This window comes from Xyrauchen texanus, chromosome 30, assembly GCF_025860055.1.
Source record: "Xyrauchen texanus isolate HMW12.3.18 chromosome 30, RBS_HiC_50CHRs, whole genome shotgun sequence".
Taxonomy (NCBI): Eukaryota; Metazoa; Chordata; class Actinopteri; order Cypriniformes; family Catostomidae; genus Xyrauchen; species Xyrauchen texanus.
Window position 1 is genome coordinate 18,041,118 of NC_068305.1, and position 18,549 is coordinate 18,059,666.

Sequence of the window (18,549 nt, forward strand, 5' to 3'; positions counted from 1 at the left end):
TGGGGATTTTATATGTTTAGAGATAACTGTGAGAGGATGCAACCTACACCCAAGAGCTTCTCCTTTGGTTTCCTGCCTGCCAGTCCGCAGTGGAAACAGTAAGCATTGAGTCAGCATTCCTCACAATAAGTACTCTATGACTAAGTTTGCATCCACATTAATTGAAAATCATAGGTGTCCAGTTCAGCAAATGCTTTCAGAAAGGTTTACCTGGAAAATACATGCTGAGACCTAAGTTACAGTGATGCTCTGAAGATACAGGACATTGGACTTCCCTACTGTATTTAGTGCAGGGTTTAAATGGACAGTTCACACAAAAATAAAACGTCTCGTTTACTGTCATAACCTCCATTACCTGATGGAGGGAATGAGATGTTGTGTCGATGTAGTGACACTAGGGGTCTCTCTTGAGCCTCGGTTACCTCTTATCTTTGAGAAAAGGCCAATGAGAATTGGCAAACAGAATTTGCATGCCCCTCCCACGGACATACAGGTATAAAAGGAGGGAAGCATGTGTCTGTTCAGACAGGTTTTGAGCTGAGGAGCTGAGAGTAAGGTCCCGGCCATTTCAGCGGCTTAGTATAGTGTTGTGGCAAGGACACAACGTCTCGTTCCCTCCATCAGGTAATGGAGGTTATGACAGTAAACAAGACATTCCCCTTCTGTCACTCACTCGACGTTGTGTCGATGTAGTGACACTTGGGATCCCTATCTAAAAACGGCACAACACTGAACGTGTTATGTGGACTGCTGATGCTGATTCAGGTACAAGCAAGCTCCTACGTGCAAAAATAGCAGGTGCATCAGACTGCACATAACCTTCCCCAATGCTCCAAGAGACGTCATATAGTTCCCCCACATCCCTGAGGTAAGGAAGCGACGTAACTAGCCTGGGAACTAGCCCCGACAGGGGGACCGTACCGCGGAAAATACATCACAGGAGATATTGGAATAGTCAGAACCTGTGGAGCACCTATTCCAGCGTAGGCAAGTTGGTGCCTGCGGTCGGTCTGGCTGTGAACTTCCTCTGTTTAGTTTGGAGCCAAAGGGCTAGGGAGGAAGGACACCCAGGGTCCGTGACTTGTGGACTCGACTGGGGGAGCAGAGCGCACATCTTTAACTCAGGGGAGGGGAAAGGCATGATCCACAGGATCAGGACTACCCAAGTGCAGATCTCTTAGCGCCTTGGCCTGGTGGACTTGCAGGAGGACCATGGCATGCAGGACGGAGGCGGCCTGAACAGCGGCACTGTAGGTCTTGGTCGCCAGAGATGACTTCAACCTACATGCCTTGGAGGGGATTGACCGTCGATCCTGCCAGGTGGCGCCGTTTTGTGGGCACAGATGCACCGCAACAGTCTTATCCACCTGAGGGAGTTCCATGTACCCGTGGACCACCCTGCCGTCAAGGGTAATGATAGCGGACGAGCAAGGAAGTCGGACTGGCCATATACCCATGGGTAGAAGGCGCGACGTGGTTGGAGTGGCTTTCCCCTGGAAGAAGGAAAGCGGCGACCACAACGTTGCAATGGTCATGTTCTCAAATTGAGAACATGAACCTTCCACAAACGCTGCCTCAGTGTGTTCTCTGCCCAGACACGTGAGGCAGTGCCCGTGGTTGTCTGAGGCGGAGAAGTAACGACCACATCCAGGAATAACACAAGGAAGGAAGGGCATCTTCAAAAAGATGCGTCTTTAAAAAGACGTTAAACATCCAAGTGTCTTGGTCTTTTAGATAAATATGGTCTTTTAGTGAATATACTCTTTTTTTAGGTGGCTGTCGAAGCAACCAGTGGCGTAATCTGCACTGGGGTGCAGAGAAGAGAAAAGCCACTGAATTGCGGCGTATCTCCAACAGCATGTGCTCTTGCAGAGGTGAGTGGAACAGCAGTTTTATTCAGTTCGCTGAAACACAACCGCTCGGCTCAGATGAAAAAATCTTTCTGAACAGATGCACACTTCCCTCAATTTATACCTGTATGTCCAGGGGAGGGGCATGCAAATTCTCATTGGCCTCTTCTCAAAGATAAGAGGTAACCGAGGCTCTCAAGAGAGACCCCTAGTGTCACTACATTGACACAATGTCGAGCGAGTGACAGAAAGGGAACTTATGTTCACCATTTTCCACCCTCATTCACCCTCATGTTGTTCCAAACCTGTATGCTTTTCTTTTTTCTAAGGAACACAAAAGGAGATGTTTGGCAGAATGTTAGCCTCAGTCACCATAAAGTTTTATTGTTTGGAAAAAAAGATGATATTGAAAGGTGACTAAGGCTGTCATTCTGCCTAACATGTCCAATTTGATTATGAATGGCATGAGGGTGAATAAATGATGACAGGATTTTCATTTTGGGCTGAATTATCCCTTTAATTGGGACTATTAGACTATTATAAGTTGTATTCTTTGTTGTGTATAGGACAACAAAATTCTTCCAACATTGACTGAATGATGAATTTATCACAGGCAGATAAGCTAAATGGCTCATCAGTTACGATAAGACTTTGTTGACTGTGACTCAAGCAGTTAAGGGGTAGCAGTGAAAATGTAACATTATCTTATCTGGAGAGCATTTTGCTGTCATATCTATGAGTCACTTTATCCAAATTTTTATTGCAATATTAAATAGATGCATCAATGTATTTATAGATGCGCCTTTACGTTTGTGAGGAAATGTACGTGAGTGTATGAGTGTTTACATGCTCTGTGTGTTTGCCAGCTCTATGAGCATTAGTGTGATTTACATACTCAAGACCAATTATTCTAATGCATCACTAGAAATTGCTTATCTGCAAAAATGTCAATCCATTACACAGATTACAGTGGAATGTTTCTCTGAAATAAATTCAGTGAGCAATTCTTTGATTTAAATGTGCATGTGACTTTGTGCCATCAGCGTACAAAATCTCTTTACAGATGTGTGTGACTTTCTATCTTCTGCAGAACACAAAAAAAGATGTTTTAAAGAATATCTCAGCTCTGTTGGTCCATAAAATGCAAGTGAATGGTAAACAGAACTTTGAAGCTCAAAAAAGCACATAAAGGCAGCATAAAATTAATCCATACAACTCCAGTGGATAAATCCCCGTCTTCCAAAGTGATGGAAAAGGTGTGGGTCAATATTTAAGTCCTTTTAACTATAAGTCTCCACTTTCTTCTTCTTTTTTGGTTTTTGGTTATTCGTTTTCTTCATGCATATCGCTACCGGCTGGTCAAAGGTGTAGATATATAGTAAAAATGGACTTAAATATTGATCTGTTTCTCACCCACACCTATTATATGAAATCACTTCTGAAGACATGGATTTAACAACTGGAGTCATATGGATTACTTTTATGCTGCCTTTATAAGCTTCAAAGCTTTGGTCCCTGTTGTCGTGCATTTTATAAACCTACTGAGCTTAGATATTCTTCTAAAAATAATTTGTGTTTTTTTAGAAGAAAGAAATTCAAGCATCTGGAATGGCATGAGTGTGAATAAATGATGAGAACATTTAATTTTGGGGTGAACTATTTCTTTAAGATTCCATTTGCTCACATCACTTCCTGCCAGAGGCAAACTTTCTGATATTTGATCTGATTTCCAGCTCAGCATAAAAAGGCAAAGGTTTGCTTTGAGGCAATTGTAAAGATGGAAATATATGACTCAGCACATCAGCAGTTTAAACAATTTGAGCATGGAGTGATAATTACATTAACAGCACAGCTTTAACAGGACCATTTGCCTAAATCGTTTCATTCAAGTTCAATTCAATGTATTTTATCTTTAGTCCATGCACATAAATATTCCAATATCCACCAGGGGGTAGTCAAGTACAATTAAGCAGTGACATTCTGTTAAGAGTGCCAGAATTTGCCAATGAAATTCAGCCTGTCAATTCATATAGACTTCCACTGATTTCATTGCAGGCTAATTATTTTTTTGTATCCCCTAAACCTGTGAAAGGTGGCACACAAACATAATCCAATGCATGCTGAAACATGACACACACACAATTCATCCTGTACTGATGCAAGCAGGAACTTTGTTGAACTTGATTCGACAGAGGCCGAAGCAGAGAAGCTGGTCTTCACAGGTGCGACATCTCACATCTTCCATCTGTTTATTTTGGATGAGACGTGGTTCTCCCAGCCAGTAGCAGCAGTGGAACACATCACCGGAAATGCATAAAAACGGTCAAAGATGTCCATCTAGAGCATGTTTACATACCAACAATTAAAAATAGCGCAGATGGGTGCAAAAACATGCTCAGGACACTTTAATACTTAAAACATCAAGATGCAGAATGGAGGTCTCCTTTTAGTTGTTATATATATATATATATATATATATATATATATATATATATATATATATATATATATATATATATATATATATATTTAAAGCACAGCAAAATGCTTGATAACAGTCAAAGTAGTCTGCAATTGCATGATTATGTAGAAAAGAAAAATATTACAGATGGGCACAAGGTGTCATGTGTAAGTCCCTTTGGTGTAGAGGAATAGTAGGCCTTTTTTTATTCCCTCCTCTTCACCATTCTGACTGAGAACCTTTTGGTGTAGAGGATTTATAGGCCTGGCTATGTTGTTCCCTCCTCTTCACCTTTCTGACTGAGCACCATGGGGTGCCGAAGGGTGCGATGATCTAAAAGTAGGCATTGATGACTAGCTATAGAGGCAGTCATGTGCTGATGTATTCATCTGTGTAACGTCACATAGTAGGGAAAGTCCAAATTAAATGTTTTAGCATAATGGTTTAAATAAGTGAATTTTTATATTAATGAGGAAGTTTTGAGCTCTAAAATTGCAGTATTTTTTTTAAAGTACAGTGAACTCTCATGTCAAAAGATCAAGGAAATGTTATTCTACTTGTCATAACCCCTATAAGATTTTCAAATAGTTTTGTATTATTTTCTCCCAATGTATAAATACTGTATAACATTCAGGATTTTTAATGTATTTGTTAATTTGATAGTCTATTGATCAAAAATGAAAATTATACAAAGAAAAGAAACATCTACTAATATATCGTAATGCATTTTCGCAATTTAGATGTGCATTGCAGAAAGTCCAGGCCATTAAGAACAACAGAACAGAGAGATTTTTCTTTGAAAATCTCAGACATGTATGAATGAAGGCAAATGAATGGGGACTGTAGTATAGACAGAGCGGCAGCTATTTGTATATCATATAAGGGGAGATCAAGCACTTGTAAGACTAATTTCTTTAAATATATTCATAGAACATGAAATGATAAATTAATTTGGTAGACAGACAACATCAAGAGAGTCAATGTTAGAGCACACAGTGCATTTGCTCTCTGTCCTTGAGTTGACTTTACTGTGCTCAATTTCAGTTACGTCCCCCAGATGGAAGACCAAAATATTCTCCTCACAATCCCTCCATCCTCCCTTCTTTACTCAGGAAAGTGTGTGTTATGAATACAAAGCAGTAAGGAAAAAAGACAGATACAATCAGATTCATTGCCCCAGATCCAGGGTGAAATTCTCTTGTTTCCTTAAAACTTTAGTAAACTGGCCAAACTCTCACTTTATACAAAGGTACCTTATATAAAAAATAATGTCTTATTTTCCCAGATTCCATATCATGAAAATCCTAAAATTAGGGATGGGGATCTTTTAATCTGGGATCTTTCTCACTGAATGTTCTATTTCATTATGAAATACATACTGAAAAAGTATAGTTCAGTTTCAGATTTTTAATTCAATCAAATGAGACTTTGGTTTAACAGACATTATACAGAGCAAAATTGACTTAAATCTACAGAGCAATAATGCATGTCCCTGGAACTGAAACTGTATCTACATCAGAGCAGTGGAAGTGGATGATTTATGTCAATATTGGCTTACATATTCATGTTTCTATGACCTTGAATACTGTCCTTTATGACTATGAAATTGACAATGGTTTTCTTCTGCATCTTGTAGAAACAATTAAAAACCTCTACAGAGCATGTTGCTGCAAAAATCAATAGCTGTGCATGCTTATTCTTTGACTTTTACTAAACAAATAAGACTGAAGCTTTACTTTCATGGTAAGAATTTACTTGTTTCATTGTTTGCCTTCTTCATGCAAACGTGTTATACTTGTTGTTATTATCATCTATAGTTCAAAGTATAAAATCCATCCCATCCCATCCCCAAATAAAATCGACCTTTAGACACAACAAAGATCAATCACAAGTATCTCATGGATCAGAAACATTTTGTAGTGCATGGTGAAAAACAGGTGTTTAGAACAGGTGGTTTTCACTAATATTTGGTGTTTTTGGGAGAAAATAAAATCAATTGAGCCTTTTACCCCACAGAGCCTTTTGCCCTGTTGTACCATATATAGCTTTGATAATTAAGTTACACGTCAGTTACATGAATCAAGTTACAATTAAGTTAAGTTTGATTGTTGTAGGGTAAAAAGTGTTTGTCCCAAATGCTGTGGTAGAAATCATCCATTCACATCGAGTCCCATGTTCCACCGATTAGGCCTTTAAAATTCCATCTTCCATCTGTCCACCCTTTGAAACCAATCAAACAAATGTGTGTTTTCTCTAGCAATGGTTCTGTATGTTCATTTCAAACACCTTGTTCTTAAATAAGAAAATGTATTTATTTTTGTGAATTTATTCTATCTGTTATTGGGGCTTGTTGTCACAAAAGTGTGTTCAAACTGGAAAACTGGTGTTCAAGGAATACCATCTTCTTTTTTTCCGGTTGAAATGAGTGAGCCAGTACTGTATACTGCCACTGGTGCCACCTGAACTAGACTGTGTTAATTATAGCTACAAGAATTCAGTGCCACCTTGCAGTAGTAGCCAATCTATTCACCCTATGTCTGCCACAGTAGTTATGCTGACGCTGCTTTCTATTTAACTCGGAAAGTCGGATTTTCCAACTTCTGGGAAAAATGCAATGGAACGGCACTTGAAATCAAAATTCCAATTTGGAAAGTGATGCGGAAATTTTAAACTTCCAATTTCACCAAGATGCAGGTGCGTGACACCACACAATCATGTTGGCACACAGGAAGAAATACAAAAATAAGTCATAATCATTCACTTGTATTAAATAATACTGTTAATTGAGTCAAAGTTCCTACATTACATGATATTAAAGCATGTTTATCAAACGTTAGCAGAGTAGCAGGAGTTCAAAACATGGTAAATTATACTCTCTTTTGATAATCGTACAATCGTTTAAAAAGACGCGAACATGTAAGTGACTCTATTAGATATAGAAATATATAAATTAATATATATTTTTATTTATATCACACAGTATACAATACACAATATACAATTGCTTTATAAGGATACACAAACCCTGCTGAAGTGCTGTGGGGAATCAGGATGCTGAGGCACGTTCACCAGTGAAGCATCAACAGGTGAGGCGGTGTGATGTTCGCCGGAAAACTGCAGGGGAGCGGAAAGTTTTTGCGTGGAGATTCCACCCTCTGACTCGTGTATATCAATAGTGAAGGTAGAGGGCTTCTAGACAAGAGATGATCGCTGTCTTGAAGGAAAATAATTTGAGGAAATGGTGTCTGTGCACCTGTTTTTATAGCGGACAGTTTCGCACCAATACAGGTGGGGCTCAAACACCATAACCAATATTAGAACATTGGCGTTATTGTAGAGTGGTTTCAACTAGGTCGTGTATGAAGGCACTCCTCATATGCGTAGCTACGCAATGTCAAGTGTACTGAGTCGTAAGGGAACTTCAGTTTACTCACACATATAGAACTTTTTCAGATTGTGATGACACGTTTCCACCTTATTTAGCACCGTATATCATATATATATATATATATTTTATATTGAGTGTACATTTATAACATTATGCTTATTGTTATATTACCCTGGAATTTGGGGGTTTCTATTACAGTGGCTGAGAGAGTGATAGTAAATGTGGCATCTTCTTAATCCACCACTCTCAATTATTTTTTTTTATTTTTTTCATCTTCTGGAAAGTTAGAATGGTAATAGTGGATTTTTAGTGGACTTGGAGCAAATGGCTAAGTAAAAATAATATTTGCTGTGATTACCCTGCAATCGTTTACTTCCGTTTTCTAAAACCCGGAGTGTGAAAAAGGTCTGTTAGCACCCGAACTGAAGGTAAATCTACGGTCTTTGGCTACGTCAGTATTCAATTTCAGGGCATTACCGTAATACGACACAAGCAGAGGGAGGGGAGAATGTTGGGTATGTCATTTAATTCATGAATGAGTAATGCCCCAGCATATTTGACGGGAACGCAATTGAAGAGTTTCGTCTGTGACTCTGTGGCCAGGAGGCGATTCATCTCCTAAAATACGAGGCGAAGTGAGATTGATGGGGAATTAAACTCGTCCTGTACCGCACGCTGAGTGAAGAAACTCATTAAGACTTGGTCTTAGAGGAATGTTGCGACAGTGAAATCTCTTCATTGTCTCGATACAAGCACATTTCTATCATTTCTGTTGCACTCGCGCAACCAGCTGTGGAGCTGAATGCTTGACGCGCACGCGTCCACCTCCTCGACACTGTTCGCTGGCATGCACGAGCTTCAGATTTGAACACCTCGGACGTTGACCCTCCCTCACAACATGGATTTTCGAGGGAAATGCTTGAAATAATCAAACAACATGAATAAAGTGAAACGGCAGAGAATTTCAGCTTGAGATATTAAACCTAATGCTGGCTTGAACGTCCCGACACGTGTTTTTATAGAATTTGTGAACCATCGTGAGATTCATGTAGCGTCTTTACTTTATTTAAGACGTGTTTATTTGAGAGAATAAATAATAATGTTATAAAACGAAACCGTTCAGAAGGAACAAGAAAACAACAACATCTGTTTGGATTCTTTGACGTTTTGTGTGGATGAAAATATTTAGCCAGGTCGAGACATGGCTCGCCTTCTTGTCCTCGTTAACTCTGTCGGACTGTTGCTCTTCGGTAGTGAAATGTTTCTGGTGGGAGCAAGTAAGTTTATTCTTACTGTGAAACATTCGGGTAAAAATGTATGTGATAAGTGTCTTATTGAAGGGATGCATGAAAGTAAGCTTGTGGAAATTGAATTAACTATGAATTTGTTTTTGTATGGATGATGTATGTGTGTCTATCTATGAGCAAAAGCATGTCATGCAGAAGGCCACATAAATATCACCATTGTAACTTACATTCAAAACAAGAGGATCAAATCACAACAGCATCCAGTATCATGCATCCTTTAAATCTGGCAATGCCAAAAGATTAACATGTTGACCACATTCCTGGTGTGCTTTCACCGATTTAGAAATGAAAAAGCTTTGAACTACATTGTTAACTTTATTTTTTATGATGTTTAAAGCACCCCCCCCATTGAATATTAGTCCTCTTAGAATTATGAGTTCAAATCCTTTAGATATAAAAATAGTGATTTTTTTTTTTATCCTTGTTGTGGAGGTTCTTGTCTGCTTTGTTCTGATCCCTTCCCTTGCGTTTTCCTAAATGAGTCATCAGGGATTTTGTGGTAGCTTTTATAAGCACCTCATTTCTATTTGATGTATGAATGCTCCCAGTGCAGGACGTTTCTAAGCTCTCTTCAGAAACCAGGATATCTCTGCTTTTGCAAAATAGATACGAACTGTGAGGAAGCATAATTGAATTCTCATTGATGGCTTATTAAATGCAATAATTTACTAGTGCATATTACACGAAACGGCCATTCTACAGTAATGATTTCTCCCCAGTTATGCATTTGACATAAGAGCAGAATCTCCAACCCGATCTCAAGAGAATTCATCACAACAGTACGAGATGGCGAGTTCATTTGTACAAAATTGTACAATCACCCACTGATGAGAGATGCTTCCCTCATGTCATTGTAGTTCCTGATGTGGCGTTTGTTCTGTGTTAATCCAAAACTGTGTTTTCATAACTGTATCCCCTCACCCACACCCCATTGTTAAACCAATCCATAGAGTGTAACATCTTACCCTACCCAGAGCATAAACATAACAATGGTATTAATGTTAAAAGGCCTGATTTGTAATACGGAAGAAAGCAACACTTCCGGTTTCCGAAGGCATTTTCTTGAAGCGTATGTGATCGGTTGATGTATAAATCGTATGTTCTTGTACAAATTAAATTGTATAAATTGGTACAAATTAGCTACCTTGTAGTATTGTTACAAACTCTCAGGAGACTATGTTGGAATCTCAAACTCGAATGTACGTAAACTGTAGGTAGTTATGTTCAGTATATCTACATTACTTGAATTTGTATTATGAATCACTTTGCAAATAATCAAGTATACTGAAATCTGTATCTAGATCAGCTTCATTGCAGAGACAGAGATTTTGGAGTGGAGAATCATTTAAATACATCTTGGTTTCTTTACCCTGACAACAGACACCTGGAATGAGCTACTGCAGTTAGTGTCATGCAGAGCAGTATTTAGTGTCATGCATTCCGGATGTGACTTTCTTTTGTCTGCTAAACACAAAGATTTTTAGAAGAATATCTCACCTTAGCAGGTCAACAGGGTCCAAACTGTGCAATATGTATGAAGAATGCATATCTTTAAAAACAAAAGAAGAACTACTCATAAGAGAGATGCATGCTTAGGAGAGCTGTTTATAAGTAGAGATTTATAGGGAAAAAATATTTCGTTATTGATCATCTTCTCACCCACACCTATTATCGCTCCAGAAGACATTGATTTAACCACTGTAGTCATATGGATTACTTTTGTGCTGCCTTTATTTCCTTTTTGGAGCTTCAACTTTTTGGTCTCCATTCACGTGCCTTATATGGAGCTATGGAGTTGAGATATTCTTCTAAATATCTTTATATGTGTTAAGTCACATCTCTGGGATGGCATGAGGGCAAGTCACAAAAATGATAAGATAATTTTTTTTTTCTGTGAACTATGCCTACAAATAGAACTACTGTATGTACATCAGGATGATTTAGGCATAAATCATTTGCCTGTAAAATATATCAGTTTTCCATCATCTTGTCTGGCAAGTGGTGAGGTCATAGGAGAACTGCATTGCCAGGCCAGACCTGGTGGATCGTGGTGACCAATAACACTGACCTTAAACTGCCACATAGTCTTACTTTGTCTTTTGTGCACCCAGTATAAAGGTATTTGTTCACTGATCACTGCTAGAGCAAAGACAAACCAATCAAATTAGTTTGCATTGCTGGGGATGTCATTGTCAGAAGGATATGAGGCTGCACTGCACAGGTGATAAGGTGGAGTGTGACACGCATGTATGATAGTATGTGTTGTATGTAGGGTGACTGTTGATAACACTGTACAGAACAAAGTAAAGTGAAGTAAAGCAATAAGGATATATACTGTATATATGTATATACACAATATACTGTATATATACAGATCAGTGAACAACTACCCTAATACTGGGTGCACAAGGGACAGAGTATATATATAAAAAATATACATAGAGGGCTGAAACCTCAACAATAAAACAAATTGTTGATAAAAATCTTAGTTGTCGAATAGTCATTTGATCTCATTTAACAAAGCATGAGATCACAATAAACTCTAATGATGAAGCGTGAGAGGAGCACTGCAGTTCGCTCCTCACTAAGGAGAGGAAGAATTACACAGCTAACAGTTCACATGCACTCCAAACTGTTTAAGGTGATGTATATCGCAAAGTATGAGGAATTCTAATGCATAAATACAAAATAAGTAAATACAGAAGCACTCTCATTGTGGAATAAGTGGAGCTGGAGCTGCCGCTCCACTGAAGCAAAACGTGTGTCAAGCGTCTGCAGCTAGATTATAACATGATGGCGACTTATTGAATCATAATATATGTGTCATTGTGCATTTCTTATTGTGAAGAAAATTGTCAAAATGCAGCTTTATTAATAAGAGATTATTTTGCGTAAAGGTACAAAATATTTTGGGGCCTGTAGCTCAGCAAGTAAAGACGCTGACTACCACACCTGGAGTCGCAGGTTCAAATCCAGGGTGTGCTGAGTGACTCCAGCCAGGTCTCCTAAGCAACCAACTGGCCTGGTTGCTAGGGTGGGTAGAGTCACGTTGGGTTAACCTCCTTGTGGTCGCTATAATGTGGTTCTCGCTCTTGGTGGGGTACGTGGTGAGTTGTGCGTGGATGCCATGGAGAATAGCGTGAAGCCTCCACACATGCTAGATCTCAACAAGCCACATGATAAGATGTGCAGATTGACGGTCTCAGACGTGGAGGCAACTGAGATTCATCCTCCACCACCCAGCTTGAGGCGAGTCACTACACCACCACGAGGACCTAGAGCGCATTGGGAATTGGGCATTCCAAATTGGGGAGCAAAAAAAATTACTAATATTTTTAAATATCTAAAAATCCTTTAAAAAAAGATGCATTCACCTGAGAAGCAGCAAATAAGATTTAGACTTGCTTTTAGAGAATAAATCTTGAATATAAGTATATTTTGTCTTTACTGCACTCGCAGAATTATAACCAAGTGAAAAATACATCTAAATACATCTTATATGTTGTTCTCAAGTAAATGTATCTTGTTTTAAGGATTTTCAGTGAATTTCTTTACTCAGTAAAACTTAATAAAATGTTTTATTTTTTTCATTTAATTCAGTGAATGTCATTTAGAGGTATTTTTAAAGGATGATTTTGTCCACTTTATTGTCAGCAAGCATGTTTACTACAACCTTTTAACTCGGGTTACCGATTATTTAACTCTGAATAATCGGTAAAGAGCTAGTGATTAATCGTTGCAATAATGAATAATCATTCTAATAATCATTAGATTAATCGATTATCAAAATAATCGTTAGTTGCAGCCGTATACAATATAGTATACAATACTACTGTAGTATATATGATAATTTTTGGGTGAACTATCCAGCTTGATCTCATGAAATTTAACAACATTTTTTAAATTCAAAATGTACGTGCTGTATAAGTTTAGCTGCAGTTTTCCATGTGAAATGTCCAGCTTGGGGTGCCAAAAGTGAGTAAAATGGTGATCATATTCAGATGAGGTTTTAAGATTAATATTAGATAGATGTTTTTAAAACATACCTCCCTAACCTAAAACTTTTGCCTGAACCTAACCAACAGTGTTTTCTAATACAGAAGTGAAATGTAAAAGCACATTTTCTGAAGTATCCACTTCATATAATGTATAGGTGGGTCTGTAATACAAGCATTACAAGATATAATTTTCAAAAGATGCATTAGAGTAAAAGTGTGTCGATGTCATAAAATAGCAGAGTCGGAGTAACAGAGAGGGAAAAAAGTATTAATAAAGTCATAATCAACCATTAAAGTCATGATTTGCGTGAAAGTGAATAAACACAGTTGTCATTGCGTCTCTAGTGTTAATTTCACCTGGAAACTGCAGGGAATTGTAAATGGAGACGCATATAAAAAAAATTGGAAAAATTTGTCACATTATCACTATGAGACCAGATTGGAACTATCCTTTTAAGGTAAAAATACAATGTTCAATAATGAGTTACAATTATTATATATAATTATCTGAATAATCAATCCTTCCCCCAGCAATATACTTCATTATCCTAAATATTTACTGTTTGTGGTTATTTCTGGATTTGCAGTTTAAATCGAGCACACGTTTTTACTTTGTGAATTATTTCATGTAAATTAACTAAAGAATATAACCTTTTTTATATTGCCCTGGCATTAGAAAAAAAGAACTATTCACCACTGCTGCTGATGAACTGATATCCTTATCGCTATTCTTTTTTTTTAAACAAAAATAATATTTGCTATGGTCAGCCATTCACCGCTATTGAAGTTTGCCCCACTATAGTTTACTTCCATGTTCCAAACTCACAAATATGAAATGGGTCCATTGATGTATTGTAAAATGTGTTTATAGTCATTTTACAACAGCTTCAAACAAGGCTCATCTAGTCAGACTTTACAGTTGAAACAATCCATTTTACAAAAGTCTTGACACCAATTTCTCCCAATCATTTTAATAGAAGTGGCCTATCTCTGCTAAATAGTCTCTGTTTTGGCAAGCTGGAAATATTCATGGAACAATGACGTCACCAACGAACAGTCCTTGAAACGGGCTATATGTATATTACGCAGTCTGCGTAGTGCACATACTTCGTACAGGGGCACAATCTTACCCAAGGGTGGCACCAGAAACTCCCAACAGCTGCCAATCCTCACACATACGAACCACGCGCAAATTGTTTTTTTCACAATCCGATGTTGTCAGGTATGCATAGGATATTATTTTCAGATATAATAGAAGACAGCATAAAGTCTCCTTTCTGCCTGCATGTATACATTCACGCATAACCCTGAGTCTGAATTCTCCAGCTTGTCCTTAGAAAACCTTGCAGGTGGATCACACTTGACTATTTAAGGGCAGCGTGGGGTGCTGTGGTGTTACAATGACACCTCTCTCCACAGGGAACCTGAGCAGCTCCATCTCTGAGAGCATTATCTATCCTGAGAGGATCAGACAGCACAACATTTCATGAAACCTATCATGTAGCTCTAATCCCTCAACACAATCCATTGCATGCCTTTAGGTCATTAGATTACTGGAGTTTGAGAAAGATAACATAGTAATAGACAGAGATGGTGAGAGAGAAATACCAGATTGAGGTTGTGAAGACAAATTATTGTGTGTTGTGATTGCTTATTGGAAACACCAAATAGACATTCTCTTGTAGCAAGACAATTTATATAAATTCTCAGTTCAGACAAGAAAGTAGTTTTTCATAGAATCAATATATACACTTGCAATTTAAATTGGGAGTACTGCACTTGCATTTGAAAGAAATAGAGTAGGGAAACTAATGACAGAAACATCATGTGTATTTTCATCTAGCAGGTTCAAAACCATGCTAAATTTAAAGGGATGGATCAACCACAATTAAAATTCCATCATCATTTACTCACCCTCATGGCATTCTAAACCTGTGTGACTTCTTCTGAGGACACAAAAGGAGATGTCAGGCAGAATGATAGCCTCAGTCACCATTCACATTCATTGTGTTTTTGTATACACTGAAAGTGGATGGAGACTGATCATTGTGTCTGACGTCTCCCTTCCATGGATGAAAGTCATAAGGGTTTGGAACAACATGAGTGTGAGTCATAGATCACAGATTTTCATTTTTAAGTGAATCATTCCTTTAAATAGAAACAGAACCCTGAGCACATACATTTTGTCTGCTCTTATACTTTGGTGGATTGTAGTTGAACTTGCCTTCCATGTTCAAGGTCTCTTTGAGCTTATGGATGTGCCTGCTTTCAGGATAGATATTGAAGAGCAGCTGAAGTGCTTCTATGAGTCTGTTTCCTGTGAATTACTCTTGACAGGATGCCTTTGTCACATGTGGCCTCTCACTTTTTAACTTTATGCTCAATGTATTACCCTGGGTGACCTGTGCATATCCTTCTATTATGTAACTTATTTGAGTGCTTCTGACTTGTGCCTGAGTGGTTTAGGCATGACAGGTATTATGACAAAGAATAAATTGAATAACAAGTCTTGTCATAAATCTAAATGTATCTACAGGTTTTATCTGTGGATCTAAGTTTCATTAGCACCTTATACTAATCAATCACTTCTTGTAGTGGAACTAAACAAAGCTTGTTCAGTATATTCATATATTTGCCAGTCATGTTTGAGAGATACTGCAACATCTCTCCAACATCTGATGAAATGTACTGTGTCACTCAATACTGCAATCTCACTGCAAATCACTGCAAATAATACAATCTCACTCAAACTAAATTGATATGATGTAGAAAGCTGAAGCAATTACTTGCAAGGATTAATTACTAGTACTTGAATATTGTCCCATTTATGCTGTAACACACTATATGAGTTTAAAGGAATAGATCAAACAAAACAAATAATTTGGGGTAACAAGTTCTATGAAGCCTGCATTTACATATAGTGCATTATAATATACTTAACACATTATAATGTATACATAATGCCTTATAATAAACCTTATAATATGTTTTATGGTCTCATAAATAATTGTAACAACAGTTCCAATATGATACAATAATTACCTATTTATGGTTATAACTTTTAAGAGTATACTTTATCATAAAACAAGATCAACATTTATTTTAAATTATAATGTATTATATGTTTCATATATTTACATTGTTTTTCAAAACCTGCACATAATAATTTATAAGTGTCTTCGTCTGCTTTTAAAAACAAATCTTCTTTTAAACAGTCATAATATATGGGTGGTTATAAGACTCATTTGCTTTGAACATTACTATTGTAATACTTAGCAAATACAATATTTAATAAAATAAACAATACCACATAACATTATTTCAGATGCAAAAGTGTTATCAGCTTAAACTTACTTTAACTTACATTAAAAGTTTTATTTCCTGTGTGGAAACGCTCAAAAATGAACAAACAAACAGCTCTACTAAAGGCTGGGCACTGGCAACTGTAAATGATGGATTTTTACTCATTTGAGTTCTGAGAATGAAAAAACATTTATTATTAAGCATTATTCATACATTATATTGCATAAAGGATACCCGTTTAATGCATTATAAATAGAGGTTTCATTGTGTGTTATAATGCATCGTAATCTTAAAAGTTATAACAACAAATAGTATTATATCATACTATAACTTTTGTTATAATTATTTATGAGACAATACAACATATTGTAAGGTTTATTATAAGGCATAAAGTATACATTATAATGTGTTAAGAATACCCTTATAATGCATTATAAATACAGACTTCATTGAAATTGTTACCAAATTTTGCCTTTCCGGTGTTGTTATTTTCTTTATTCCGTAAAACACAAAATGAGATGTTAGGTGATTTGATTTGCCAATCTCCAAAAAGGACAAAATTGTATTTCCATACTACTTATGAACTATATTACAAGTCTTCTGATGCAATAGAATAGCTTGGTGTGAGGAGCAGGTCAAACTTCTGGCTGTTGTTCACTTATAATCTCTTTCGTGCCGGAGCTCTCATTAACCCTATGTAACAGACACATACTCGTAGATAGCGTAGATGTTACGATCCCGTGTTGTCTGCCCCGTGTTTTCTGTTTCACATGTCACCGATCACGCTCCATGTCATGTTTTCCTTGTTGTCCGCCCCGTGTTTCACTGTCCTTGTAGAAACTACATTTCCCATGTTTCCCGGCCCTCATCACTGCCTGCACTGTGTTATTGTCCGCACCTGTGCGTGATTTTGTTATTACCGTGTCTGTCTATTTAAACCCTGTTGTTTTCCCTTTCCTTTGTCGTTCGTTGGCGTTTCATGTCGATACCTATGTTCCCTCGTGGTTCTCTCTCTGTTCCCCTTGTTCGTTCGAGGTTACCCCTGCCTTTCGTGGATGTTCGCTGCCTATGCCCTTATTTCCTTCCCTTCGTTTATGTTCTTCCAGCCGTGTGTTCTTTTGTGTTTTAGTTTAGTTTTTCCCCTGGGTCTACCCCCTCACTCCTTGGACATCTTTTGGACATCTTTTTCCCTCTAGGACCATCTGGAATCCGGTCCTTTTGAGGGGGGCCTATGTTACGATCCTGTGTTGTCTGCCCCGTGTTTTCTGTTTCACATGTCACGATCACGCTCCATGTCACGTTTTCCTTGTTGTCCGCCCCGTGTTTCACTGTCCTTGTAGAAACTACATTTCCCATTTTTCCCGGCCCTCATCACTGCCTGCACTGTGTTATTGTCCGCACCTGTTCGTGATTTTGTTATTACCGTGTCTGTCTATTTAAACCCTGTTGTTTTCCCTTTCCTTTGTCGTTCGTTGGCGTTTCATGTCGAGGATTGGGCTTTTATGTTGCGGAGCTGATTGATGCAGTGACAAGGGACAGGTGCAGATGATCAGTACTCAGGGGAGAGGGATGATAGAGTACTAGTTCTGGGAGTGTCCGGTAGATCTGTGACATTACCCACCCTCCACAGACCGCTCCAGCGGGACTTGATTCCCGATGTCGTGGACGTGGTGGATGACCAGGGTGGGTATCTTGGAAGTGGGCAAGAAGGGTGGGATCCAGGATGTCGTCTCGAGGTACCCATGATCTTTCCTCTGGACCCTATCCCTCCCAATCAATGAGGTACTCGAGACGACCCCTACTGTGTCGGGCATCCAGGACATCTCGAACTGCATAGGCCTTCTTCCAGGAGTAGTGGCTGGGGCGTCAGCAGAATAAGATTCTGAGGAGTAAGGAGAGAGGGACGGGTGGTAAGGTTTCAGAAGAGAAACGTGGAAAGCAGGATGGATGCAAAATGCATGAGGGAGCTGGAGTTAGAAAGTGACAGGGTTAATTTGCCTGGAAATAGTGAAGGGACCAATGTATCGGGTACTTAGCTTTTTGCACGGCAGGTGTAGTCTGATGTCCCTCGTGGAGACCCACACCTTCTGCCCTGGATGGTAAGTCAGAGTGGGAATTCACTGGGTATCAGCAAGAAATTTCTGGCGACACAGAGCCCATAGCAGGTGGTGGTGAGCCAAGTCCCAGACCCTCTCACTCTTTAAACCAATGGTCAACAGCTTGTAACTCAGATGGTTCTCCT

General features: G+C 38.3%; 1 protein-coding gene across 2 annotated transcripts in view; it reads left to right on the plus strand.

Moving 5' to 3' along the window:
- Positions 1-8,227: 8,227 nt before the first annotated feature.
- The window catches only part of LOC127624299 (fibronectin type III domain-containing protein 4-like), a 53,027-nt gene continuing 42,705 nt past the window's right edge, over positions 8,228-18,549 (plus strand). For both annotated transcript variants that reach the window (XM_052099064.1, XM_052099065.1), the window contains exon 1: positions 8,228-8,976. In XM_052099064.1, the coding sequence (XP_051955024.1) occupies positions 8,901-8,976 (76 nt within the window). In that variant the 5' untranslated portion in view covers positions 8,228-8,900. The remainder of the gene's footprint in view (positions 8,977-18,549) is intronic.